This window comes from Nerophis ophidion, linkage group LG06, assembly GCF_033978795.1.
Source record: "Nerophis ophidion isolate RoL-2023_Sa linkage group LG06, RoL_Noph_v1.0, whole genome shotgun sequence".
NCBI lineage: Eukaryota > Metazoa > Chordata > Actinopteri > Syngnathiformes > Syngnathidae > Nerophis > Nerophis ophidion.
This window is the reverse complement of record NC_084616.1, coordinates 1,361,798-1,389,214: the sequence shown is the minus strand read 5'-3', so window position 1 is coordinate 1,389,214 and position 27,417 is coordinate 1,361,798. Positions and strand designations below refer to the sequence as shown.

Below are 27,417 nucleotides of genomic sequence, written 5' to 3'. Positions count from 1 at the left end.
TGTGAGGAGCTCCACAACCCGTGACGTCACGCGCACATCGTCTGCTACTTCCGGTACAGGCAAGGCTTTTTTATTAGCGACCAAAAGTTGCCAACTTTATCGTGGATGTTCTCTACTAAATCCTTTCAGCAAAAATATGGCAATATGGGGAAATGATGAAGTATGACACATAGAATGGAGCTGCTATCCCCGTTTAAATAAGAACATCTCATTTCAGTAGGACTTTAGTGGTTTATTCTAAACCTGCAGGAGTCCTACGACTCAATCATTGTTTTTGTAATGAGCACACGCCTCCAGAGGGGGCAGTAATGCGCTTTAAACTAAACGCCAGCAGCCATTTTACTTGGAAGAAGGCAGGCTGAACTGTGACGTCACTAAGAGCTTGTTTCCGGTTCCGGGGCGACGGTATCCTTCGCCAACATCAGACAAAATGTTGTCCCGCTTGGCGCGGCTCGGACCTCTTCTGATGCCGCGCTTACCTGCTGTACACCTGCCGCGCTTACCTGCCGGACACCTGCCGCTTCGAGGCGTGTCCCAATCCAAGCCGAGCGAGGCCGTCAGTTCCAGCATCGCGACGGAACTCAAACATGCGGCACCGAATGTCGGCCACGGCCGCGTCAACCCCTATGTCAAGGTGACTTCCTGCTTCTACATTATTATAATATAATATCTTGGAGTTCTTATTTACATACTATATCAAGGTGACTTCCTGCTTCTACATTATTATAATATAATATGTAGGAGTTCTTATTTACATACTATGTCAAGGTGACTTCCGCCTGTGCAATGTTACAATATAATACTTCCCCCGCCTGTACAATGTTACAATAAATACTTCCTCCGCCTGTACAATGTTACAATAAATAGCCTCTGCGTGTACAATATTACAATAAATACTTCCTCCGCATGTACAATGTTACAATAAATACTTCCCCCGCCTGTACAATGTTACAATAAATAGCCTCTGCGTGTACAATATTACAATAAATACTTCCTCCGCCTGTACAATATTACAATAAATACTTCCCCCGCCTGTACAATGTTACAATAAATAGCCTCTGCGTGTACAATATTACAATAGATACTTCCTCCGCCTGTACAATGTTACAATAAATACTTCCCCCGCCTGTACAATGTTACAATAAATACTTCCTCCACCTGTACAATGTTACAATAAATACTTCCCCCGCCTGTACAATGTTACAATAAATACTTCCCCCGCCTGTACAATGTTACAATAAATACTTCCTCCACCTGTACAATGTTACAATAAATACTTCCCCCGCCTGTACAATGTTACAATAAATACTTCCTCCGCCTGTACAATGTTACAATAAATACTTCCCCCGCCTGTACAATGTTACAATAAATACTTCCCCCGCCTGTACAATGTTACAATAAATAGCCTCTGCGTGTACAATATTACAATAAATACTTCCTCCGCCTGTACAATGTTACAATAAATACTTCCCCCGCCTGTACAATATTACAATAAATAGCCTCTGCGTGTACAATATTACAATAAATACTTCCTCCGCCTGTACAATGTTACAATAAATACTTCCCCCGCCTGTACAATATTACAATAAATAGCCTCTGCGTGTACAATATTACAATAAATACTTCCTCCGCCTGTACAATATTACAATAGACACTTCCTCCGCCTGTACAATATTACAATAAATACTTCCTCCGCCTGTACAATGTTACAATAAATACTTCCTCCGCCTGTACAATGTTACAATCAATACTTCCCCCGCCTGTACAATGTTACAATAAATACTTCCCCCGCCTGTACAATGTTACAATAAATACTTCCCCCGCCTGTACAATGTTACAATAAATACTTCCTCCGCCTGTACAATGTTACAATAAATACTTCCCCCGCCTGTACAATGTTACAATAAATACTTCCCCCGCCTGTACAATGTTACAATAAATACTTCCTCCGCCTGTACAATGTTACAATAAATACTTCCCCCGCCTGTACAATGTTACAATAAATACTTCCCCCGCCTGTACAATGTTACAATAAATACTTCCCCCACCTGTACAATGTTACAATAAATACTTCCCCCGCCTGTACAATGTTACAATAAATACTTCCTCCGCCTGTACAATGTTACAATAAATACTTCCTCCGCCTGTACATTATTATAATAAATACTTCTTCCGTCTCTACAATGTTACAATAAATACTCACCAACAGCTTTCACCACCAGGCTGTTAGGCTGCTGAACTTTATGAATATAAAACTTAGCCAATAGAATAATGAGGTTGCAAAGGTAGAATTCCTTTTCAATTTTTTGTTCATATAGTGTAAAACCAGATATCTCATCTTTAAAACAAGGCACAAATTTGTCATGAATATTGTCCAGGATGAAGCAACACATGCTGCCATAGTGATGGGGTGCTGTCACAAGTCCTAAACAGGTGGTAAACAGTCTCTGGATGCAAATTACATAGGGTGCAGGTAACAAGGTGCAACATGCATGTTACATAGGGTGCAGGTAACATGAGGTGCAACATGCATGATACATAAGGTGCAACATGCATGGTACATAAGGTGCAGGTCACATCAATGTCTTTCTTGTATCCAACCATCACAGTCTTTCCAGGCTAATAACCATGAATGATTTTGAAAGAAATCTCCTTGACTTTGTTTGGCTGCTGTGTTATTGGCTTTCATGTAACATTTGTATTCCAAGTCACTGCCAGTCTTGCACATCCAACATGTCGTTAAACTAACATGTCGTCTTGACTTCATTGTGCGAACCGGCCGCTTTTAATTCAGATGTATGGAAATAATTGTCAGCGTTAAGTAGGCGAGTGGTGAGAAACTAAGGCTGAGCGATATATTACGATATGCAAACCCCAGAAGCAGTGTAGTTGTCACCTTGTGTAAATGGTAAATAAAAAGAAAATACAACAAATCCTTGTCAACTTATATTCAATTGAATAGACTGCACAGACAAGATATTTCATGTTCACGCTGGAAAACTTTATTTGTTGCAAATATTAGCTCATTTGGAATTTGATGCCTGCAACATGTTTCAAAAAAGCTGGCACAAGTGGCAAAAAAGAGTGAGAAAGTTGAGGAATGCTCATCAAAGACTTTTTGGGAACATCCCACAGGTGAACAGGCTAACTGGGAACAGGTGGGTGCCATGATTGGCTATAAAAGCAGCTTCCATGAAATGCTCACTCATTCACAAACAAGGACGGGGGTGAGGTTCAACACTTTGGCAACAAATGCCTGAGCAAATTGTTTAAGAACAACATTTCTCAACCATCTACGCTCCGTTATGTCATCAAACCGTTCAGAGAATCCAGAGAAATCACTGCACCAAAGCCATGATACTACGCACCTTGGATCCCTCTGGCGGTACTGCATCAAAGAACGACATCAGTGTGTAAAGGATATCACCACGTGGGCTCAAGAACACTTCAGAAAACCACTGTCAGTAACTACAGTTGGTCACTACATCTATAAGTGTGAGTTAAAGCTCTACTATGCAAAGCCATTTATCAACAACACCCGGAAAGGCTTTGCTGGGCCCGAGCTCATTTAAGATGGACTGATGCTAAGTGCAAAAGTGTTCTGTGGTCTTACGAGTCCACATTTGGAGAGTGTGGACGTGGTGTCCCCTGGACCAAAAAATGAGTTTGTCAAAATGCTTGATAACGTGTAAGAAAATAGTGCAAAGTGTGAAAATGTAAACATAATGCAACCTGAGAAGAACTATTTTCTGCAGGTTTAGGGGGAGGAAGTTATGGATGTGCTCTAAGGTGGTGTGGTATTAGCGCTCTTGCCTTGCATCATGCACACACCACATTGGTCTGATTACGGTCCCTTTTTAAATAATAAAAAAAAAAAAAAGTGCCATTCTGTCCAAATGACTTTTCCTCTTTTGTCTTCATTTTAACCACGAGACAACAATATGGCACAGCTTGACAGTTGATACTGTTACCTGATTGGCTGTGTGGAGGTGTGTCCCTCCCACTCATCACTGATCATTCTTGCCTTGCTTGCTTACCAGAGACACTTTGTTCATGCAACCAACCTTGCTTCCATACTTCACTTTTATTCCAACCAAGAACAAAACATTTTTATACAACTTTTTACTCTGGAATACATTTGGTGTTATCTCGTAGTGTCATTATTGTATTCAACAGTGTTCTGTACATTTAGGCACATTTCCCATAGAATAATTAATTTAAATGTGTTTGCCAATGCAGAGAACAAACTGTAGCTACCAGTTAGGAACCAAATCAGTAATATTTATTTCCATCAATTATGATTAAATGATTAGCAATAATGATTGTATCGTCAGACACTCTGCCATTTCTGTTGTATGACTGATCTTCTTCACTTGTTTGCTATTTTACAGAATCCAGAATACTATGGCTTCTCCAATGACCCTGAGGTGGATCTCATAAACATGAGATTAGCCTTCTTCTTTGGTGTGTCTCTGTGTCTCGTCGTCGGAGGAACATTCCTTCACTACTTACCAGACCCTGGGTATGATTTCACTTGTACTTTCATACAGTAAAAGCTTAAGGAAGAGAGAAAAGCCCAGCCCCTGATGGTCTTGGTGTCACACCGACTATGCTAACTTTATCACCCCGTTCTCACAGACCCTGAAGCTACAAACAGTAATAGAAGTCCTTGCAACTTGTTAGGAACATATCCATGGCCTTGTTCTGCATTATGATCATACAATATCCTCATAATAATACATTTTATTTGTAAAAAAAAACTTCACATTGAGCAAACAACCTCAAACTGCTACAGTGTATTTAAAAAACAAAACAACAACGCTAAAACCACAAATAGCTGCCCCCAACAAGTAAAATAAATAGTAAAAGAATAAAAACAAAAACAGCCTAGTAGCTAGAACAGGGTTAGGGAACCAATGGCTCTTTTGATGACAGCATCTGGCTCTCGGATAAATCTGAGCTGACATAGCTTAACACGATAAGTAATGAATAATTCCACTTGTAATCACAGTGTTAAAAATACAAAACATTCTCATGCATTTTTAATCCATCCATCCGTTTTCTACCGCACCTGTTCAAGAAGTGGCGTTAATGGTAAGAAGTTATTTATTTATTATTGGTTAGTGTGGGGATTGCCCTCCTGGGGGTTCTTCAGACCACCAAGCACCGACATGAGAGCCTGTTTCAGGGTTACAATATTGTTTTATTTCTCAATGAGTCTCTCAGTTGCTTTCCAGCAATTGCCTTTTTTTCTTTCGTTATCGCTCGCGCTCTGGCTCCAGCCCCAACCCCGTCTCTCCTCCTGGCTGCTGCTTATAACGGAGCGACAGATGATTAGATAACAAGGCCCAGGTGGGCCATCTACACACCTGTCGCTGATTTCAAGGCCGATCCTGCCAACACCCCGCTTCGCTGCAGGCCTGAAGGCCACGCCCCCTCCACATTTGGCTTCAGAATAACAATGTTATTACAAAGAATAAGAGACCTATTTTACTCTAGAAATGTTGGTCTTACTTAAAAATGCACGCGTTTAGTTGTGTTCAGTGTTAAAAAAATATTATATGGCTCTTAAGTAAATACATTGTAAAATATTTGGCTTCTTGGATCTCTCAGCCAAAAAGGTTCCCGACCCCTGAGCTAGAACTAGCACACATATATCAAAATAAAGGCTTTTTTTAAAAAGAAGAGTTTTTAAGCCATTTTTAAAAGCATCCCAAGTCTGTGGTGCCCTCAGGTGGTCAGGGAGAGTGTTCCACAGACTGGGAGCGGCGGAGCAGAAAGCCCGGTCTCCCATAGTTTGGAACTTTGTCCTCGGAGCTTGGAGAAGGTTAGCTTGTCCGGAGCGCAGGTGTGGTGTGGAGGATTTGGGGGTGAGCAGTACTTTGAGGTAGATGGGGGCATTTCCACACCTCTTACTGAACCGGTTAATAATATTAATATATGAATTATACCTGTAACTGGGAGTCTTGTACAAACCAAGTGCACACCTCCGGCCTTCACAGTGAAACGGTTGTGCGTGGTATCTTGTCGCTAACAAAATAAGAGCCCCAGAAGAATGGTTACCATGGTTTCCCCAAAATGTAATAATCATTCTTGGTGGCCCGCCACGGCAAAATAAAAGTTTTCACACCTAAAAATGATTTCTGAGTGAGAACAAATTACTGCGGTACCAATTCATTAACAACAGTAGTATACTGCTTCTGAAAAATAGCAGTACTTTTTTTTAATCTCCCGGATGCCGTGGTGACATTTCTGGTAAAACTTGCATTTGTGCATATTAGGCAACGCACACCAACGGACTACTTACAAGCAGAAACACAGAAAGGGGAGAATGGACACATTTTAGCTGAAAAACAAACCATGAAGTTGAAGCCATAAACGCTGAATCACCCTTAGCTAGCGGCTAACATCCATCTGCAGTGTTTTAGCTACTTCTAAATCACTAATCCTGGTCTACATGGCGCCAAACAAAGTAGGTTTCTTACAAGTATCATTATCGCTGCAGGGCGAGGAATAGCTAAACATGCTTCACTACACACCGTAGGAGGATACAATAGCTCACTGCTAACATCCTGAATGTAAACAAACAGCATGGGTGGATCTACACGGACATCGATGCACTGTAAGTGTACGGGAGCCTGTAAGGGACTGGATTTTACCTTAGGGGGATGCTCTGATTATTCAAATAGTAGTTACTTCTCCAAGCTGCAACCGTGTAGTATTACCCACGCAACCTTGCTTGTTAAGACCGGAGCTCTTTTAACACTTTTATTTGCTGCCGGCGGAAACAAAAAAGCCCATAACCATAGCAACGGTTGAAGGCCTACTGAATGCCACTACTAGCGACCACGCAGTCTGATAGTTTATATATCAATGGTGAAATATTAACATTGCAACACATGCCAATACGCCCGCTTTAGTTTACTAAATTGCAATTTTAAATTTACCGTGAAGTGTCGTGTTGAAAACGTCGCGGTATGATGATGCATGCGTTTGAGGTCACCACTTGTAGCGGACATTTTTTTCCAGCCCGATCCACGCTATAAGTAGTCTGCTTTAATCGCATAATTACACAGTATTCTGGACATCTGTGTTGCTGAATCTTTTGCAATCTGTTCAATGAATAATGGAGACGTCAAAGAAGAAAGATGTAGATGGGAAGCGGTATATTGCAGCTGCCTTTAGCAACACAAACACAGCCGGTGTTTCCTTGTTTACATTCCCGAAGGTGAAACTTTACTATGGAACATAGCGGTCAAGCGAACATGGTTCCCGACCACATGTCAACCGGCAGGTTTCGGTGAGAAAATTGTGGTAATAAGTCTGCTTTTACCGTAGTTATGAGCGGAGCTTGCATCCTCCTGCAGCTGCGGACTATTACCTCCTCCCACTGGAGACACTAGCGGTCACCACACCCCTCCGACTTTCAGGTACCATATAATCTCACTAAAACACTAGTAACACAATAAGCAGAAAAGGGATTTTCCAGAATTATCCTAGTAAATGTGCCTAATAACATCTGAATCGCTCCCACTGCCCTCTAGTCTTTTTTTTTCTTTTTTTCTAGTCCTTCACTCTCACTTTCCTCATCCCAAATCTTTCATCCTCGCTCAAATTAATGGGGAAATTGTGGCTTTCTCGGTCCAAATCGCTCTTGCTGCTGGTGGCCATGATTGTAAACAATGTTCAGATGTGAAGAGCTCCACAACGCGCACATCGTCTGCTACTTCCGGTACAGGCAAGGCTTTTTTATTAGCCACCAAAAGTTTGAGAACTTTATCTTGTTCTCTACTAAATCCTTTCAGCAAAAATAGTGCAATATCGCGAAATGATGAAGTATGACACATAGAATGGAGCTGCTATCCCCGTTTAAATAAGAACATCTCATTTCAGTAGGCCTTTAAACAACTTAAAGAAACACATTTTACCTTCCCAAACGACACATATGAAATAGAATTAAATAATAATAATTAAACCCTTAACAGAAATTATCTCCTATCTGTAGAACTAAAGGAACAATTCCATAAATATGCAAACCTTCAGAACAGTAACGACACCAAGTACAAGAGATGTTGTTTTCACTAAAAGGACTGGAGAAGTATCAATTAACACAGATTTGTTTTTTATTGTAAGCATAACCTTTTTTTTTAGCCTTTTTACAGAAAATATATGCATCATGTGTGCCCTGGCCTCGCCCCTGCCCCATCTTGGGGAAACCCTGTTGACTGTTATTATTTTTCACTTGAAGAAATAAACCTTGATGCAATTTGCAGTAAGGGAGTGCTGCTGTAAAACTATACTTTCACTTAAAATTTTACTCTTAAGACTTTTAAGAAAGTTTAAACTGTCTAAAGTTGTTTATGGTGAAGAACAAAAACCAAGTACATTAGGTTTTTGTACATTTCAATGTAATCAATTTAGAAACTGGGTAATGGAAATGAAATGGATTTGTGTAATGGGCCACGCATACTTGCCAACATTGAGACCTCCAATTTCGGGAGGTGGGGGGGTGTGGGTGGCGCGGAGGCGTGGTTGGGGGCGTGATTGAGGTGTGTGTGGGGGTGGGGGGGGGGGTTAAGAGGGGTGGCGTATAATTCACCAACTCGAGTATTTCATATATATTTCATATATATGGGGCGGCATAGCTCAGTTGGTAGAGTGGCTGTGCCAGCAACTTGAGGGTTGGATGTTCGATTCCCGCTTGTGCCATCCTAGTCACTGCCGTTGTGTTCTTGGGCAAGACACTTCACCCACCTGCTCCCAGTGCCACCCACACTGGTTTAAATGTAACTTATATATTGGGTGGGAAAATCCGGGAGGGTTGGCAAGTATGGGGCCATGGTACTCTCCTCTCGTGAGGAATACTACCACACTTTATTGAATTGGTTCTTTTTGGTGTATATAATAAAAGTATTCAGCGCCTCTGGAAAGTATCTTTCTTATTCCAGTCAAAATTTACAGAATAATGACTGGCACGGTGGTAGAGCCGTCGTCCAGAAACTACAGGGTTCCTGGTTTGAATTCTGGGGTGCTGTGTGTGTGTGTGTGTGTGTCGGTGAATAATACCAATATTCCAAAATGTGGTTATCCAACACCAAAAAGTGATGCTTGGTAAATATTTTCCAGATGCACTGTAACAGTGAAACAAGAACTTGATAAGCAAAGGCAATATTCCTTATTGTGTGTGTACGTGTGTGTGGTTGTGTTGTGTTGTGTTGTGTTGTGTTGCAGTATGCGTGAGTGGGCCAGAAGGGAGGCTGAACGTCTCATCCTGCAGAGAGAGAAAGAGGGTCTACCTCTGATCACAGAAAACTACTTTGACCCCAACAAGATCATCTTGCCCAGTGTTACCGAGGAGTAAAATGAACAAGCATCCACTTCATATATTTCAGGATTATTGGATGTCGTTAAGTAGAATAATAAATGAGCAAATTGTTGAATTTGTTTATTTTGAGTAGGCTAAGACTTCAACTTACGAACACGTTTTCAATGAAGACATTGTAAATCAACAGAAGATTCCACCACTAAACTCTTTTTGTCGCCAAACTTCTGGATTTGATAGTTCCAACAGTGCTGAAGCCATTGAAATGTCTACATCACAGGCATCAAACCCAAGGCTCGGGGGCCAGATGTGACCCCTTACTTCATTTTATTTGGCCCTCAAAATCCTGGAAATAAAATGTATCAATAAAGTACTGCAACTTGTCTTACTGAATGTGTTCCTTATTTCTATTTTGGCAGAAAAAAAGTATATGTACTCCATCCATCCATCCATTTTCTACCGTTTATTCCCTTTTGGGGTCGCGGAGGGCGCTGGCACCTATCTCAGCTACAATCGGGCGGGAGGCGGGGTACACCCTGGACAAGTCGCCACCTCATCGCAGGGCCAACACAGATAGACGGACAACATTCACACACTAGGGACCATTTAGTGTTGCCAATCAACCTATCCCCAGGTGCATGTCTTTGGAGGTGGGAGGGGCCTATCCCCAGGTACATGTCTTTGGAGGTGGGAGGAAGCCGGAGTACCCGGAGGGAACCCACGCATTCATGGGGAGAACATGCAAACTCCACACAGAAAGATCCCGAGCCTGGATTTGAACCCAGGACTGCAGGACCTTTGTATTGTGAGGCAGACGCACTAACCCCTCTTCCACCGTACTCCATGCAATCATAAATTATCCATCCAGACATTTTCTACCGCTTGTCCCTTTCGGGGTCGCAAGGGGTGCTGGAGCCTATCTCAGCTGCGTTTAAGCAGAAGGCAGGGTACACCCTGGACAAGTCACCACCTCATCGCAGGGCCAACACAGATAGACAGACAACATTCACACTCACATTCACACACTAGGGACCATTTAGTGTTGCCAATCAACCTATCCCCAGGTGCATGTCTTTGGAGGTGGGAGGGTTCTATTCCCAGGTGCATGTCTTAGGAAGTGGGAGGGGCCTATCCTCAGGTGCATGTCTTTGGAGGTGGGAGGGTTCTATTCCCAGGTGCATGTCTTAGGAAGTGGGAGGGGCCTATCCTCAGGTGCATGTCTTTGGAGGTGGGAGGGTTCTATTCCCAGGTGCATGTCTTAGGAAGTGGGAGGGGCCTATCCTCAGGTGCATGTCTTTGGAGGTGGGAGGGTTCTATTCCCAGGTGCATGTCTTTGGAGGTGGGAGGGGCCTATCCCCAGGTGCATTTCTTTGGAGGTGGGAGGGGCCTATCCCCATGTGCATTTCTTTGGAGGTGGGAGGGGCCTATTCCCAGTGCATGTCTTTGGAAATTGTACATTATGTTAACTTAAATATTGTCTAATTATGCAAAAATATATTACCAAACCTTTTTTAAATAGAACATTATGCATCAAATTGTGCAATGTAAAAGTAGTAATAGATTCAATGGTAAACGTGTGAAATTTACTGTGGTTTTTACAGCATTTTTCTTTAAATTAAAAAAAATAAAAGCATTTTAGTGTAATAAATGATCAATCAACTAGTGTCTCAAAGGGCTGCACAAACCACTACGACATCCTCGGTAGGCCCACATAAGGGCAAGGAAAACTCACACCCAGTGGGACGTCGGTGACAATGATGACTATGAGAACCTTGGAGAGGAGGAAAGCAATGGATGTGGAGCGGGTCTAACATGATACTGTGAAAGTTCAATCCATAATGGATCCAACACAGCCGCGAGAGTCCAGTCCAAAGCAGATCCAACACAGCAGCGAGAGTCCCGTTCACAGCGGAGCCAGCAGGAAAGCAGACGGTGCTGTTTTGGCATTTACAGTAAAACACTGAAAAATGTGCAGTTCAAAAAATAAACTGGCAGCTCAGGTGCCAACATTTTACTGTAAAAGGCAACTGAGCTGCCTTTTTTAACCATAAAAACAGCAATACTGTTTTTCCATTTACAGTAACACATTTTGAGGTGAAAGTACTTTTTTTTTTTTACATTTTAGTTTTTAAAAAAATCTAATAAAATGTGTAATACTAGTGTTCAGTGTTAAAAGCGGTCCTTTGGGGCCAAACAACTGCTATGTGGCCCCCAGTGAAAACCACTTTGACACCTCTGGTCTACATCATTAAATCTGGGTGACTTTTGGAGATGGAACTCAATTACTTTTTAGCTCACTTTGGCCAGCCTCGGTATAGACAAATGATTTAGTAATAAAATACATTTCACAGGTTGGGCCTATTTATTGTGCATCATTGTTTCAAGGACAAATCTGCCCCTACCAACATGGCGACCATGCCCTCGTCATATGACGTCAGCGTGGCCGCCATCTTACGGCAGTTAAGACCGCCCCCGTCAACCAGAACGAGTCAAAAAAATTGCACTAATTTTCCCATTTACACGACTCATAACATACGGTAATAATCGTGGAGTTTTTTTATTTACTCATCATTCAATGGTGAAGCTATAACACACGTTTCTTTTCGGAGCAAAACATGAGAACCTCTTCATTCACAGTTACACGCTGAATAAAGTGCTAGGTTGGGACTGCCGTAAGATGGCGGACAGTTTGACGCGTATGAACGGGCCAATACTATTATGACCTCAAATATTTTTGGGGGGAAAATAGAAAAAAAAAACAAATTTACACACACCGAAACAACCAACAAGTACGATGCGTTTTTATTTATTTCCTTTTTAAATCTTTGGAAAATGTTTGTAAGGAAGGAGTAGTCGTTATTTTAGAGTTGGGACACGATGGACAGATTCCGGCCAGAGAATCATTTAAGCATCTTTGCCGTGTGTGTGTGTGTGTGTGTGAGTGTGTGTGTGTGTGTGTGTGTGTGTGTGTGTGTGTGTGTGTGTGTGTGTGTGTGTGTGTGTGTGTGTGTGTGTGTGTGGTCTAAACAAATAGAGGAAAGAGGAACAATTACAATCCAATGATATACTAATGAATATGTAGTTAATATACATGTACATAAATACACAATATAACACAATATAAAATAAAGGTGTGCATAATAACGACATATATACGTGAACTACAAGTTTTTAAGCCTCAAAGCCATAAATGGCGACTATGTGGTCTTTGTCGCCATCTAGAGGCCAAACTACGCCATCGCAGTTGCAATGGTGTTGCATAAACTACGCATGAACGGAAACGACGTCAACGAGACTAATTTTCTCTCAGTTGACCCAAAACATCTGAACTTGGCATACGACGCAGCAAACATGTGTAGACATTGTATGTATGTATGTATGTATGTATGTATGTATGTATGTATGTATGTGTGTGTGTGTGTGTGTGTGTGTATGTATGTGACCAAATTTACATTGATGCACATTGTGTGTATATAAAAAAGGTTGCGACATTGCGCACGCGCAGTGTTACGTATGCGGAAGTTCCCTACTGGCGGCAATCGCGATTTCCCCTGAGCGCATCTGTTGCCAGGATGATGTCATTTCTACTTCTATTTAGCTGCTTGAAATGACCAATAATTAGGTTGTCTTAGTTTCTCACGCTCATAAAGTGTGAGGCGTCTTCATCATGCCGTCCTTTCATTTACACGGCGTGACGGTGCAGTTCCCCTTTGCTCCCTACGAGTGTCAGAAAGATTACATGAGAAAAGTCATCCAATGTCTTCAGACGGTAAGTTTTCGCATCAAACTACCAAACAGGGACAACAAGTCTTAAACTGTTTTGCTTCTTGTTTTATGACAACAATTCGCTAACGATTGGAGTCTTCTGAACGTCCAAAAGAGCTCTTTTAGGTCAACGATGAGAACCGATTCCCAGTTCCTTATTTACCATTTGGATGGACTTGTTTTAGTAGTCAACAATAGGTTTTACATATACACATTAAAAGCATGCTTGTATTAAAAAATATACTATTTTTAATTGTAATTATGTATTTATTTATCCATCTATTTTCTTCCGCTTATCCTCGGTTGGATCGCGGGGGCAGCAGCCTAAGGAGAAAAAGCCCATACTTCCCTCTTCCCAGCTACTTGGTTCAGTTCCTCCCGGGAAATCCCGAGGTGTTCCCAGGCCAGCCGGGAGACGTAGTTTTCCCAATGTGTCCTGGGTCTTCCCCGGGGCCTCCTCCTGGTCGGACGTGCCCTAAACACCTCCCTAGGGAGGCGTTCGGGTGGCATCCTGACCAGATGCCCGAACCACCTCATCTGGCTCCTCTCCATGTGGAGGAGCAGCGGCTTTACTTTGAGTTCCACCCGGATGACAGAGCTTCTCACCCTATCTCTAAGGGAGAGACCCGCCACCCGGCGGAGGAAACTCATTTGGGCCGCTTGTACCCGTGATCTTGTCCTTTCGGTCATGGCCCAAAGCTCATGACCATAGGTGAGGATGGGAACGTAGATCGACCGGTAAATTGAGAGCTTTGCCTTCCGGCTCAGCTCCTCTTCACCACAACGGATCGATACAGCGTCCGCATTCCTGAAGACGCCGCACCGATCTGCCTGTCGATCTTACCATCCACTCTTCCCCCACTCGTGAACAAGACTCTTAGGTACTTGAACTCCTCCACTTGGGGCAAGATATCCTCCCCAACCCAGAGATGGCACTCCACCCTTTTCCGGGCGAGAACCATGGACTCGGACTTGGAGGTGCTGATTCTCATATTTCCAATTTGGGTTCAATATTCTAAAGCAGTGATTTTCCAAACTGTGCTACGCGTATCACCAAGCGTTTTAATCCATCTATAATATTAATAATAATAGATTTTATTTGTAGAAGCAAACAACCTCAAAGTGCTACAGTGCATTTAAAAAAACAACAACAACGCGAGAACCCCAAATTGCTGTCCCCATCAAGTACAAGTAAAATAAATAATAATTAAAAAACATAATAGCTATAACTAGCACACATGTATAAAAAAAAGGATATTTTAGAATAAGAAGGGTTTTTAAGCCTTTTTTAAAAAACATCCACAGTCTGTGGTGCCCTCGGGTGGTCAGGAAGAGCGTTCCACAGACTGAGAGCGGCAGAGCAGAAAACCCGGTCTCCCGTAGTTCAGAGCTTGGTCCTCAGAGGTTGGAGGAGTGCAGATAATGTGTGGAGGATTTGAGGGTGAGCAGTTCTTTGAGGTAGAGGGGGGCATTTCCATGGAGGCACTGGTGAGTTAGTAGGGAGACTTTGTATTCAATCCTGAGTGGAACAGGAAGCCAGTGAAGGGACTTGAGAAGTGGTGGTATTTCCACACTCTCATCAAGATCCTAGCAGCACTATTCTGTAAGTACTGCAGCTTCTGGATCTTCTTGCTGGGGATCCCAGCAAGAAGTAAGTTGCAGTAGTCTAGCCTTTTCTACCGCTTGTCCCTTTCGGGGTCGCGGAGGGTGCTGGAGCCTATCCCAGCTGCATTATGGCAGAAGGCGGGGGTACACCCTGGACAAGTTGCTCGTGGGAACCAAAATAGCCTCCACATTCTTTGCTTAAGTCTGCCCTTTCCCAGCCTCCCAGCCAATCAACACAGAAAACGTGTAAACAAAGACCAGAAAGCAGCCAACAATGGTGCCTTCAAGGCCATGGGAAACCACAAGATCAGTGAAACGGTGAACAAACTACACGTGGAACAGAACGTAACATAGGACCCAGTGTGTTTCAATAGAAATAAAAGAAAAATAAAATGTTAAAAACATGAAATACTATCCAAAATAATCCAAACATGTTTTGATTGATTGATTGATACTTTTATTAGAAGATTGCACAGTACAGTACATATTATTAGTAGATTGCACAGTACAGTACATATTATTAGTAGATTGCACAGTACAGTACATATTATTAGTAGATTGCACAGTACAGTACATATTATTAGTAGATTGCACAGTACAGTACATATTATTAGTAGATTGCACAGTACAGTACATATTATTAGTAGATTGCACAGTACAGTACATATTATTAGTAGATTGCACAGTACAGTACATATTATTAGTAGATTGCACAGTACAGTACATATTATTAGTAGATTGCACAGTACAGTACATATTCCGTACAATTGACCACTAAATGGTAACACCCCAATAAGTTTTTCAACTTGTTTAAGTCGGGGTCCACCTTCATGGTACAAATATATACTATCGACATAATACAGTCATCACACAAGTTAATCATCATAGTATATACATTGAATCATTTACATTATTTACAATCCGGGGGGTGGAATGAGGAGCTTTGGTTGATATCAGTACTTCAGTCATCAACAATTGTATCAACAGAGAAATGTGGACATTGAAACAGTGTAGGTCAGTGTTGACTATGCTCGTTTGGTAGAGCGGCCGTGCCAGCAACTTGAGGGTACCAGGTTCGATCCCTGCTTCCGCCATCCTAGTCACTGCCGTTGTGTCCTTAGGCACGACACTTGACCCACCTGCTCCCAGTGCCACCCACACTGCTTTAAATGGAACTCAGATATTTGCTCTCACTATGTAAAAGTGCTTTGAGTCACTAGAGAAGAGTGCTTTATAAATATAATTCAATTAACTCATTGGTGTTAATTTGCAATCCATCAAGATAAAAAATCAAATCAAATTAGTGTTGGTGTTCAATTAAACATCTGCCTTGTTTTTAATGAATACTTAGGCTTACTATGCTGCTGTATTTTTATTTTGGTCATTTTGACTTATGGAATTTTTACAATGAAGAAAACCCCATAAAATTATAACCAATATTTCAGAATAATTTACACCAAAAGAGTAATATTGGTTTATTTTTAAATTATTCTGATATACATCTTATCATTTTACTAATACTACTGATTGTTTCCAGATAAAAAACATTTATTAGAATAATGAAAGGAAAGGCTCCTCTTTAAAGACCTGTAAATCCCATCTCTATTGTAGACTTGTGTATGTTTGAATATTGATGCTGTATTGTTTTTTTCTAGAAGGTAAATGGAGTGCTGGAGAGTCCCACAGGCACTGGGAAGACCTTGTGCCTGCTGTGTGCCACCCTGGCTTGGAGGGATCACACCAAAGATGCTATCTCCCAACAGAAGATAGCAGAAAGGCTGGATGGGAAGGAGATGTTTCCTAGTATTCCTCTGCCATCTTGGGGGCAAGCCAACGGCGATGTTTCAACACCAAGTATGTACATATTGGGATTTGTGCACATTTGGAGCTATCACACATGTTTGGGCTCAGCCAACCCAGCAGGATGTTGTCATTCATGTAAAACCTGTGGGCTTTTCTTCTTCTTTTCCAGCAAGCTACAGTGATGTTCCCAAGATCATATATGCGTCACGAACACACTCTCAGCTCACTCAGGTGGTCAGCGAGTTGAGGAACACTTCCTACAAGTAAGATGTCTTATTTAATTGCGTCAAAGACGTACACAACTAACCCAAAGTCAATTGAAAGAAACGTGACTTGATGCGACAGAGCTGCTGCACATGAATCAAGCCTCAGATAACTTTAGTTGGGAATTGACGCTGCAGAAATAATAATTGAATTGAGCTGCGTGCAATAACTGTAACACCATGTGGACTATATAATTCCATCTAGAGATGTAATAATGTAAGATCATCTTTATTATTATTATCGCAGTATTGTTGAATGTGCTCAAAAAGTACTAGTACATAGGGCTGGGGGATATGGCCTTTTTTTAATATCTCCATATTTGTAGGCCATGTCACGATACAGCATATATACCTGGATATTTTGCCTTAGCCTTGAATGAACACTTGATGCATATAATCACAGCAGTATGATGATTCTATGTGTCTACATTCAAACATTCTTCTTCATACTGCATTCATATATGCTACTTTTGAACTTTCATGCAGAGAGGGACATCACAACTAATAGTGTATTTATGAAACAGTTATTAAGCAGTGGCACAAACTTTCATGTCATTTCCAAACAGAAAGTGCAAAATTGTCGGAGACATTTTAAAACAAGCTATGAGTGCACTTTTGCGCATGATGTCACTAAGATGACATACTGTATCAAAACAACACTAAATTAAAGTGCACTTTTTGTACAGAACACCACTACAGTAGTTTAAAACAAATAAATTGCACTTTTGTGCATGATGTCACACAAGATATTTCAATAAGTGTCAAATAAAAATGAGCTGCATAATAGGAAATCAAATAGTGTATGTCCTTCACTCTGTGGTAGGTTCCTGCGGACGTTATCTCCTTCTGTTGTTGACTAGTTTCTTTATAGTGTTGATGTGGGTGTGGCACCAAACAGAGATGTTGACATGCAGAGTTTCAAGCACTCTTCATTCTCTAGTAGGTGACTTTTCAAATTATGCTACAAATTAGCAGTGGTCTTTCTTTTTGTAGCAACGCTTTTGCCGCATACTTGAAATGTTACGGTTGTCTGTTCAACATCTTCCCGCTTGAAGCCAAACCACCGCCAGACGATGGACCCCATGCTGTTTTTCTTGGGAATTAATTTTCCCTTCATGTGTTACCAGATTCGTACCTTCTCTCTCTCGTATTACCACTCGCACCACTCTGCAAGCACCACAGATTACTTTACCCATGCTGCTAACTCCCTGCTGGGCGAGGACGTACGACGTTGCACTCGTGACAGTATGTGAGGTATGTAAGAAGGTGCGCTTCTTTATGTCTCAGTGAGAAGGAGAGACAAGAAAGAGTGAGAAGAGCCTTAGTGTAATGCCAGCAGTTAAAAGCAACTGCGTGAGAAGGTATACTCCAGTATCACCATATCGTCATTTTCTATATCTCACAGAGACAAACCCTTGATATATCCAGTATATCCAGGAAGTGGGGAATACCAGTTTTCAAGTACTAATGGAATGTGCCATTAATGTACTTGTCTAGTCTTATGTTGAGCCTTACAAAGTGTTTATACTGTAAGTATTGTACTTATTACACACCAGCTGTTTGGTTGTAACAATCATCTTTTTTGTAGTTTTCATTACCAATATGGATGTGAGGAAATTGCCATGTAAAATAACTAATGCTAATAAGTAGTAGTTCACAAAAAATTGATTCACGTCCAAATCGCGATTCTTATTCATCCCTATTCTGATTTTATTTATTTATTCATTTATTTATTTTTTACAAAAAAATATTAGAAAATAATATAAACATTTATTCATAAAAATACATTCTTAAAAGGTGATTTTAGGCCATCTACTGTAAATGCAAGAAGAAAAAGCTTGTCTAACATGTCACCTATTTTGAAAAAGTTTCATTATGATTATTGTAGCAAATATTGCATTGTTAAAATCGGTTTGAATCATGTTGAATTGAGGATTGATTCCCAATCGACTTGTCACCCCAGGAATGAGATTTGGATTTGGCACACCTACTAATCAGAAGCATGTATGTGGCCAATGTAAATTAGCATCAAGGGTGCATTTTGGAAAAGTGGAGCCTTATTGTACATTTGAGTGTTTTCTATCAGGCATACTTACTTTGTTGGCATGGGAAATGTAACATTATCTCTGAGTCCTGCTTGAGTGCTTGTTTCCCTGCCACGCGTTTGAGCCGGTAACCAGTGCCCAACCAGACGTGACGTCACTCGCACCAAAAATACAGTCAGGTTTCGTCGCTTTTTACGTGAATAGGGACGGCGTGGCGCAATGGGAGAGTGGCCGTGTGCAACCCGGGGATTGAACTCTGGTTCAATCCCCACCTAGTACCACCCTCGTCACGTCCGTTGTGTCCTGAGCAAGACACTTCACCCTTGCTCCTGATGGTTAGCGCCTTGCATGGCAGCTCCCTCCATCAGTGTGTGAATGTGTGTGTGAATGTGGAAGTAGTGTCAAAGCGCTTTGAGTACCTTGAAGGTAGAAAAGCGCTATAGAAGTACAACCCATTACATTACCTGGTAATACCAACATAATTCTGTCGGTACCCATTGAAGTAGCACGTTTGGTAGGTATTACCTGTCGGATCACTGTTCTATTTACTATATTTTGGAAGATGTTAATTGCAGTTGTCAAGCATTGAAGCCATGTTTCAGTGAGATACAGGCCATCTCAGGCTTTTGGAGTTTTTCCTTGCCTGGATGTGGCTTCAGATCAGGGGATGTCTTCATGGTTTGTAAAACCCTTGGAGGCACTTGTTATTAAGGGCTGTTTAAATAAATACATGTTCACATGTATTTGTGAACTAGTGAACTATTTTGATATAGCGCTTTTCTATAGAGACTCAAAGTACCTTACATAGTGAAACCTATTATCTAGAGCTTTAGACTGCATTTTTTCACCAGTGTGGGTGGCACTGGGAGCAGGTGGGTAAAGTGTCTTGCCCAAGGACACAACAGCAGTGACTAGGATGGGGGAACCTGGAACCCTAAAGTTGCTGGCACGGCCGCTCTACCAACCGAGCCACACTGCCCCAATAAATATTGATTGCTTGATTTATAATCATATTTTAAGTCTTTCAGAATAGGAGCAAATCCCTTTCATCCGTCCAGGGGTAGAGTTTTTACCAGAAGAAATGAAAAATCTGTTCAACTTAAGTAACTCAAAAATGTTCATTATGTCTTTTTGTTGTTATACTTTTCAGTTTCTTCGAGTAGGTAGGTAAGTCTTTATTGTCGTTGCACAAGTACAACCAAACTTGTCAAATTCTATCCTCACTATTCCGTGGATTAGTTTAGTGGAAGTGACGTTCATTGTGGAACCACAACAAACAAGAGTGCATTCCTGGTCTCTGTGCCATGAAACTAGTCCAATAATGGCTTTTTTATTGTGAATCAGACCTAAGGTGTGTGTTTTGGGCTCAAGAGATCAGCTGTGCATCAACCCAGAGGTGATGCGCCAGGAAAACCACCATGTCAAGGTAATAACAATATTTGATGTTTTGAATAGAAGAATAGGGTTGCATGCTGTACAATATACATTTGGCCAATGATCCAGATTTTAATACTATGGTCATATGGTGATAATCCCTGTTGATGATGCGTAGATTTGACAGCAACAAGCCTACCCCAGCATCCTCGACGCAATGTAGCGTCCCTGCTAGCAAGCTAGAGGCTAGCGTCCCTCCACAGTGTGTAGCCGCTTCTCTGTCCCTAATCCTCGCCTTCATGGCGGCAAATTAATTGAAAGCAACTCACCAATCTTGCAAATATTATCAATTTATACCTAAACACGCTACACAACACACAAAAGATACAATAAGCCATGCTAACCGCTAAGCTAAAAAGTTAAATTAGCAATGGGGCTTCACGGTGGCAGAGGGGTTAGTGCGTCTGCCTCACAATACAAAGTTCCTGCAGTCCTGGGTTCAAATCCAGGCTTGGGATCTTTCTGTGTGGAGTTTGCATGTTCTCCCCGTGAATGCGTGGGTTCCCTCCGGGTACTCCGGCTTCCTCCCACTTCCAAAGACATGCACCTGGGGATAGGTTGATTGGCAACACTAAATTGGCCCTAGTGTGTGAATGTGAGTGTGAATGTTGTCTGTCTATCTGTGTTGGCCCTGTGATGAGGTGGCGACTTGTCCAGGGTGTACCCTGCCTTCCGCCCGATTGTAGCTGAGATAGGCGCCAGCGCCCCCCGCGACTCCAAAAGGGAATAAGCGGTAGAAAATGGATGGATGGATGGATGTCACAAAAAAAAACTAGGAATGGCGAAATTATTGTCTGCATTTGATCCATCACCCTTACATCATCCCCTGAGAGGGGAGGGTTAGCAGTGAGCAGCAGCGGTGGCTGCGCCCGGGATTAAGCACTGATGCTGAGTACCAAGCAGGGAGGTAATGGGTCCCATTTTTATAGTCTTTGGTATGACTTGAACTCACAACCTACTCATCTCAAGGAGGACACTCTAACCACTAGGCCACTGAGTAAAGCTCTTGCACGTAAACAGAGGTAGGCAGATCGAGACAGATATCGATAGCAACAATAACAAGCGTAATATCAATACATGGTCCATTTTACAATCATTAGATTGATATTCTTTAAGGTCACAAAATCTTCTTTCTTTTTGTTATTGTTTGCAAACTTGGAAAATAAGTACCTGGATACAAACTATTTACAAACCCCGTTTCCATATGAGTTGGGAAATCGTGATAGATGTAAATATAAACGGAATACAATGATTTGCAAATCATTTTCAACCCATATTCAGTTGAATGCACCCCAAGCGAGACCATGAATAAAGATATATGCTTTTGAAGGATGATGTTTGGTAAAAGACAAATATTTCTACGAATCTGCCTGTTTAATGTTTCAGGTCCATATGTGTCGAGGAAAGGTATCCACAAGGTCGTGTGTCTTCTATAACAATGTAGAAGGTGAGTGCTTGAAATTTGTGCAATACACAACTCCTCATCTTTTCTGTTCTATTGTTACCTTCTTAAAGGACAAAACTACATGAAACTTGAAAACAACTTTTTGAACAAACCCAGTTTCCATATGAGTTGGGAAATGGTGTTAGATGTAAATATAAACAGAATACAATGATTTGCAAATATTTTTCAAGCCATATTCAGTTGAATATGCTACAAAGACAACATAATAAGACTCCGGCTTATTAGTGATTCCTAGAGCCCAAAAAAAGTCTGCGGGCTATAGAGCGTTTTCCGTTCGGGCTCCAGTACTCTGGAATGCCCTCCCGGTAACAGTTCGAGATGCTACCTCAGTAGAAGCATTTAAGTCTCACCTTAAAACTCATCTGTATACTCTAGCCTTTAAATAGACCTCCTTTTTAGACCAGTTGATCTGCCGCTTCTTTTGTTTCTCCTATGTCCCCCCCTCCCTTGTGGAGGGGATCCGGTCCGATGACCATGGATGAAGTACTGGCTGTCCAGAGTCGAGACCCAGGATGGACCGCTCGTCGGGACCCAGGATGGACCGCTCGCCTGTGTATCGGTTGGGGACATCTCTACGCTGCTGATCCGCTTGAGATGGTTTCCTGTGGACGGGACTCTCGCTGCTGTCTTGGATCCGCTTGAACTGAACTCTCGCGACTGTGTTGGAGCCACTATGGATTGAACTTTCACAGTATCATGTTAGACCCGCTCGACATCCATTGCTTTCGGTCCCCTAGAGGGGGGGGGGGGGGGGGTTTGCCCACATCTGAGGTCCTCTCCAAGGTTTCTCATAGTCAGCATTGTCACTGGCGTCCCACTGGATGTGAATTCTCTCTGCCCACTGGGTGTGAGTTTTCCTTGCCCTTTTGTGGGTTCTTCCGAGGATGTTGTAGTCGTAATGATTTGTGCAGTCCTTTGAGACATTTGTGATTTGGGGCTATATAAATAAACATTGATTGATTGATTGATTTGATGTTCAAACTGATAAACTTTTTTTTTTGCAAATAATCATTAACTTTAGAATTTGATGCCAGCAACACGTGACAAAGAAGTTGGGAAAGGTGGCAATAAATACTGACAAAGTTGAGGAATGCTCATCAAACACAGGTGTGCAGGCTAATTGGGAACAGGTGGGTATAAAAACAGCTTCCCAAAAATTGCTCAGTCTTTCACAAGAAAGGATGGGGCGAGGTACACCCCTTTGTCCACAACTGTGTGAGCAAATAGTCAAACAGTTTAAGAACAACCTTTCTCAAAGTGACATTGCAAGAAATTTAGGGATTTCAACATCTACGCTCCATAATCAATCAATCAATGTTTACTTATATAGCCCTAAATCACTAGTGTCTCAAAGGGCTGCACAAACCACCACGACATCCTCGGTAGGCCCACATAATGGCAAGGAAAACTCACACCCAGTGGGACGTCGGTGACAATGATGACCCAGTGGGACATCGGTGACAATAATGACCCAGTGGGACATCGGTGACAATAATGACCCAGTGGGACATCGGTGACAATAATGACCCAGTGGGACGTCGGTGATAATGATGACTATGAGAACCTTGGAGAGGAGGAAAGCAATGGATGTCGAGCGGGTCTAACATGATACTGTGAAAGTTCAATCCATAATGGATCCAACACAGTCGCGAGAGTCCAGTCCAAAGCGGATCCAACACAACAGCGAGAGTCCCGTTCACAGCGGAGCCAGCAGGAAACCATCCCAAGCGGAGGCGGATCAGCAGCGCAGAGATGTCCCCAGCCGATACACAGGCGAGCAGTACATGGCCACCGGATCGGACCGGACCCCTTCCACAAAGGAGAGTGGGACATAGAAGAAAAAGAAAAGAAACGGCAGATCAACTGGTCTAAAAAGGGAGTCTATTTAAAGGCTAGAGTATACAAATGAGTTTTAAGGTGAGACTTAAATGCTTCTACTGAGGTGGCATCTCGAACTTTTACCGGGAGGGCATTCCAGAGTACTGAAGCCCGAAATGAAAAAGCTCTATAGCCCGCAGACTTTTTTTGGGCTTTGGGGATCACTAATAAGCCGGAGTCCTTCGAAGGCAGATTTCTTGCCGGGACATATGGTACAATACAATCGGCAAGATAGGATGGAGCTAGACCGTGTAGTATTTTATACGTAAGTAGTAAAACCTTAAAGTCACATCTTAAGTGCACAGGAAGCCAGTGCAGGTGAGCCAGTACAGGTATATATGTATGTATATATGTATATAAAGGTATATACAGTATAGGTATATATGTATGTTTATATGTATATAAAGGTATATACAGTATAGGTATATATGTATGTATATATGTATATAAAGGTATATACAGTATAGGTATATATGTATGTATATATGTATATACAGTATAGGTATATATGTATGTATATATGTATATAAAGGTATATACAGTATAGGTATATATGTATGTATATAAAGGTATATACAGTATAGGTATATATGTATGTATATATGTATATAAAGGTATATACAGTATAGGTATATATGTATGTATATAAAGGTATATACAGTATAGGTATATATGTATGTATATATGTATATAAAGGTATATACAGTATAGGTATATATGTATGTATATAAAGGTATATACAGTATAGGTATATATGTATGTATATATGTATATAAAGGTATATACAGTATAGGTATATATGTATGTATATATGTATACAAAGGTATATACAGTATAGGTATATATGTATGTATATATGTATATAAAGGTATATACAGTATAGGTATATATGTATGTATATATGTATATACAGTATAGGTATATATGTATGTATATATGTATATAAAGGTATATACAGTATAGGTATATATGTATGTATATATGTATATAAAGGTATATACAGTATAGGTATATATGTATGTATATATGTATATAAAGGTATATACAGTATAGGTATATATGTATGTATATATGTATATAAAGGTATATACAGTACAGGCGTAATGTGATCAAACTTTCTTGTTCTTGTCAAAAGTCTAGCAGCCGCATTTTGTACCAACTGTAATCTTTTAATGCTAGACATGGGGAGACCCGAAAATAATACGTTACAGTAGTTGAGGCGAGACGTAACAAACGCATAGATAATGATCTCAGCGTCTTTAGTGGACAGAATGGATTTTCTTTACTTGGTTTACTTCAGATACAGTCAGTAGTCAGAAAATCAGCTTTTACCTTGAAAATTAGCTTTTATCTTGAAAAATGTATTTGACCTTAAAAATCTGCTTTTACAGCGTAAATCAGTTTTTGCCTTGAAAATCAGCTTTTACCAAGAAAAACAGCTTTTTCCTTGAAAATCCGTTTTTACCTTCAAAATCAGCTTGTACCTTGAAAATCAGCTTTTACCTCGAAAATCAGCTTTTACCTTGAAAATGCGGGGTGTACTTTCTGTAGACTTGTTAGAAACACAAAACGCTTTGTCTTTGCAGAGCTTGACTCACAAAAATAATTTTCAGATGCACTCATAATTATTCAACCCCCTTTGTACATGCCTTTTTATATACTGTGGTTTAAAATGAGTTGGATGAAGTTAACCTATCTGTCAGGTTTAAGCACCAAACTAATCTATTAAACAGAACACGAAGCAAGAAATCAGGCAGGGACAGAGTTCAATTTTGCTCATGAGGAGAATGCATGGAGCTGCACACTCCAGTACAGTTTCACTGTACGCTCTGAGGCACAGCCCACGCGCCCCCTTTTTATTCAGGAGTTCCCTAGTTACATCACTAAGGCTGCTTCTAAAGGGAGGGGTCATCCATTATGCGAGCAGCTCATTACGTACAATACGTGATTATTCGTAACGGAAATGTACTGGGGGCCTTGTGATTGCGCCTTGTCCCTGCTTGGTCTGCCCGCTGTTGATATGCCTTTTCTTCGTTGAGGTGCTGGTTCGTCCTTGGCTGTTAGCAGCCTGAAAGACAGAAACATCTGCAGCGAGGCAACTCCTAACTTGCAGTAGAAGATAACAAGTTGTATGCCTTTGCACAAAAATAAAAGTACAGCTAAATAATAACTAGAGCAACGGCCTTTAAGCATAAGAGTTGTGTGATAACTTACAGCATTTATCATTATTCTATCAGTATCCCTCAAACTAATAGTTTTTTCCTCTTCAGAGAAAAGCACCGATCGAGAATTGGTGAACACAATCATGGACGTTGAAGACCTGGTCAAATTTGGCAACAAACACAGGTGTGTGATGATTGTTGTTTATTTCAACTTCATGCATGCATTGAGGTTTGTGTGTTTCTCCGGCTGTACTTTGTAAGCATAAATAGCATTTCCGATGACATAACTGAGCTGTACAGTAAATGACGTGTGTGGTCAGGTAAAACATGATCTCATGTATTTAACAGCAGAAGAACACCTTTACTAGAGCTCCCAATATAACAAAGTTTGTATCTACTGTCCCTGGAGAGGGCCAAAGAAAAAGAAAATGAAGATATTGCTAAATCTCTCTGTGGTGGCCAAAGTTTGAAAATACAAAATGATTGTAATGGAAGATTGTAGCTGAGGCTGAGATAGGATCCAGCACCCCCCACTACACCGAAAGGGATACGCGGTAGGAAATGGATGGATGTATGGAAGAGTGAATTGACAGTTTGCGGACAGCTTGACTGACTTCTTTCTTGGTTCACGCAAAGATTATATTTGGTTTGTGTTTTCTGCAGGTCCTGTCCTTACTACCTTTCACGGTCCTTAAAACAGCAGGCGGATGTGATTTTTACGCCCTATAATTACCTGTTGGATCCAAAGGTAAGCTGTCTTTATTTAGTAGAAAATATCAACTGTGCAGCGCGCCTGACACTGCTCAGACCTGCTTCCACCTGTTTTTGTGAATTTGGGATCTGCATAACTCCTGAAAATATCAAATCAAACCGTGGAAGCATTGCGGAGATATTTATAAAAGAAATTTGCCTTCCTTCATTCTTCCCCCAAACGATGCATTTGGAATTTACCCAATTTGTGACCTTTTCCCCACTGGTGACGTTCACGGATATCTTCACATATGATAGCAATGTACCTGGAGAGCATTGCGCCAGTCCGCCATTGTAGTCCCATGATATTCACATTTTTTAAGTTTCATTTGTATGTGATTGACAGCCAGGAAAGCTAATTAGAGCAAAAATTTCCTCCGATCCGTTTTACAAAACTTAACATGTAATGGTGACGTATGTAAACGAGGGCTGTCAAAAGTAACTACCGTATTTTCCAGACTATAAAGTGCACTGGTTTATAAGCCCAAACCACAAAAAATAAAAAATAAAAAAATCACATTCTGTAAATGTTTATTTACAAATCTTAATTTTTTCCAAACAATGTCTCTAATACGTCAGTAAAACGGCAGATCAAACAGAACAGAAGTCATCGTCATGGCCCCACTAGCTGCGCAAGCTAGCTCTCCAATCAGCTAAACAGACTCAATAACTCCACGCTGACGTTTTGATGAATTTACTGAGAAATTTGTGAAAATGAAACAATACAAATATAATGTCATTGTTACTTAGTAATATTAACACATTATACACAAAGCAAACTATAACCTGCTTCCCAAGAATATACAACAATTCTTCTCAACAAAAGAAGAGAAATATAATCTTAGAGAAAAATGTAATTTAAAACATTTGTACGCACGTACAACACTTAAGACCTACAGTATATCAGTATGTGGAATTAAATTAT

The 27,417-nt window shown here is 41.1% G+C and overlaps 2 protein-coding genes across 4 annotated transcripts in view; both read left to right on the top strand.

Annotated features, from left to right (window-relative positions):
- The first annotated feature begins 375 nt into the window (after window positions 1-375).
- On the top strand, window positions 376-9,715 carry LOC133554039 (NADH dehydrogenase [ubiquinone] 1 beta subcomplex subunit 11, mitochondrial-like). The gene is made up of 3 exons (XM_061902382.1): window positions 376-634; window positions 4,392-4,522; window positions 9,232-9,715. The coding sequence occupies exons 1-3, from the start codon at window positions 431-433 to the stop codon at window positions 9,359-9,361; spliced, it is 465 nt and encodes a 154-aa protein (XP_061758366.1). The 5' UTR covers window positions 376-430; the 3' UTR covers window positions 9,362-9,715.
- Window positions 9,716-12,819: 3,104 nt separating this feature from the next.
- Window positions 12,820-27,417, top strand: part of LOC133554038 (regulator of telomere elongation helicase 1-like) — a 54,432-nt gene continuing 39,834 nt past the window's right edge. Inside the window, exons 1-7 of one of the 3 annotated variants that reach the window (XM_061902380.1) lie at window positions 12,820-13,091; window positions 16,348-16,546; window positions 16,665-16,758; window positions 20,148-20,229; window positions 21,624-21,684; window positions 25,851-25,926; window positions 26,406-26,490. In XM_061902380.1, the coding sequence (XP_061758364.1) occupies window positions 12,990-13,091; window positions 16,348-16,546; window positions 16,665-16,758; window positions 20,148-20,229; window positions 21,624-21,684; window positions 25,851-25,926; window positions 26,406-26,490 (699 nt within the window). In that variant the 5' untranslated portion in view covers window positions 12,820-12,989. The remainder of the gene's footprint in view (window positions 13,092-16,347; window positions 16,547-16,664; window positions 16,759-20,147; window positions 20,230-21,623; window positions 21,685-25,850; window positions 25,927-26,405; window positions 26,491-27,417) is intronic. The other 2 variants (XM_061902379.1, XM_061902378.1) reach the window with 2 other exon arrangements.

Bases quoted from the DNA above. Each gene is read 5' to 3' on its own strand.
- LOC133554039 (XM_061902382.1), top strand. From the start codon at position 431: ATGTTGTCCCGCTTGGCGCGGCTCGGACCTCTTCTGATGCCGCGCTTA. The intron at 635-4,391 runs GTGACTTCCTGC...GCTATTTTACAG, and splicing joins GCGTCAACCCCTATGTCAAG to AATCCAGAATACTATGGCTT. The intron at 4,523-9,231 runs GTATGATTTCAC...GTTGTGTTGCAG, and splicing joins CACTACTTACCAGACCCTGG to TATGCGTGAGTGGGCCAGAA.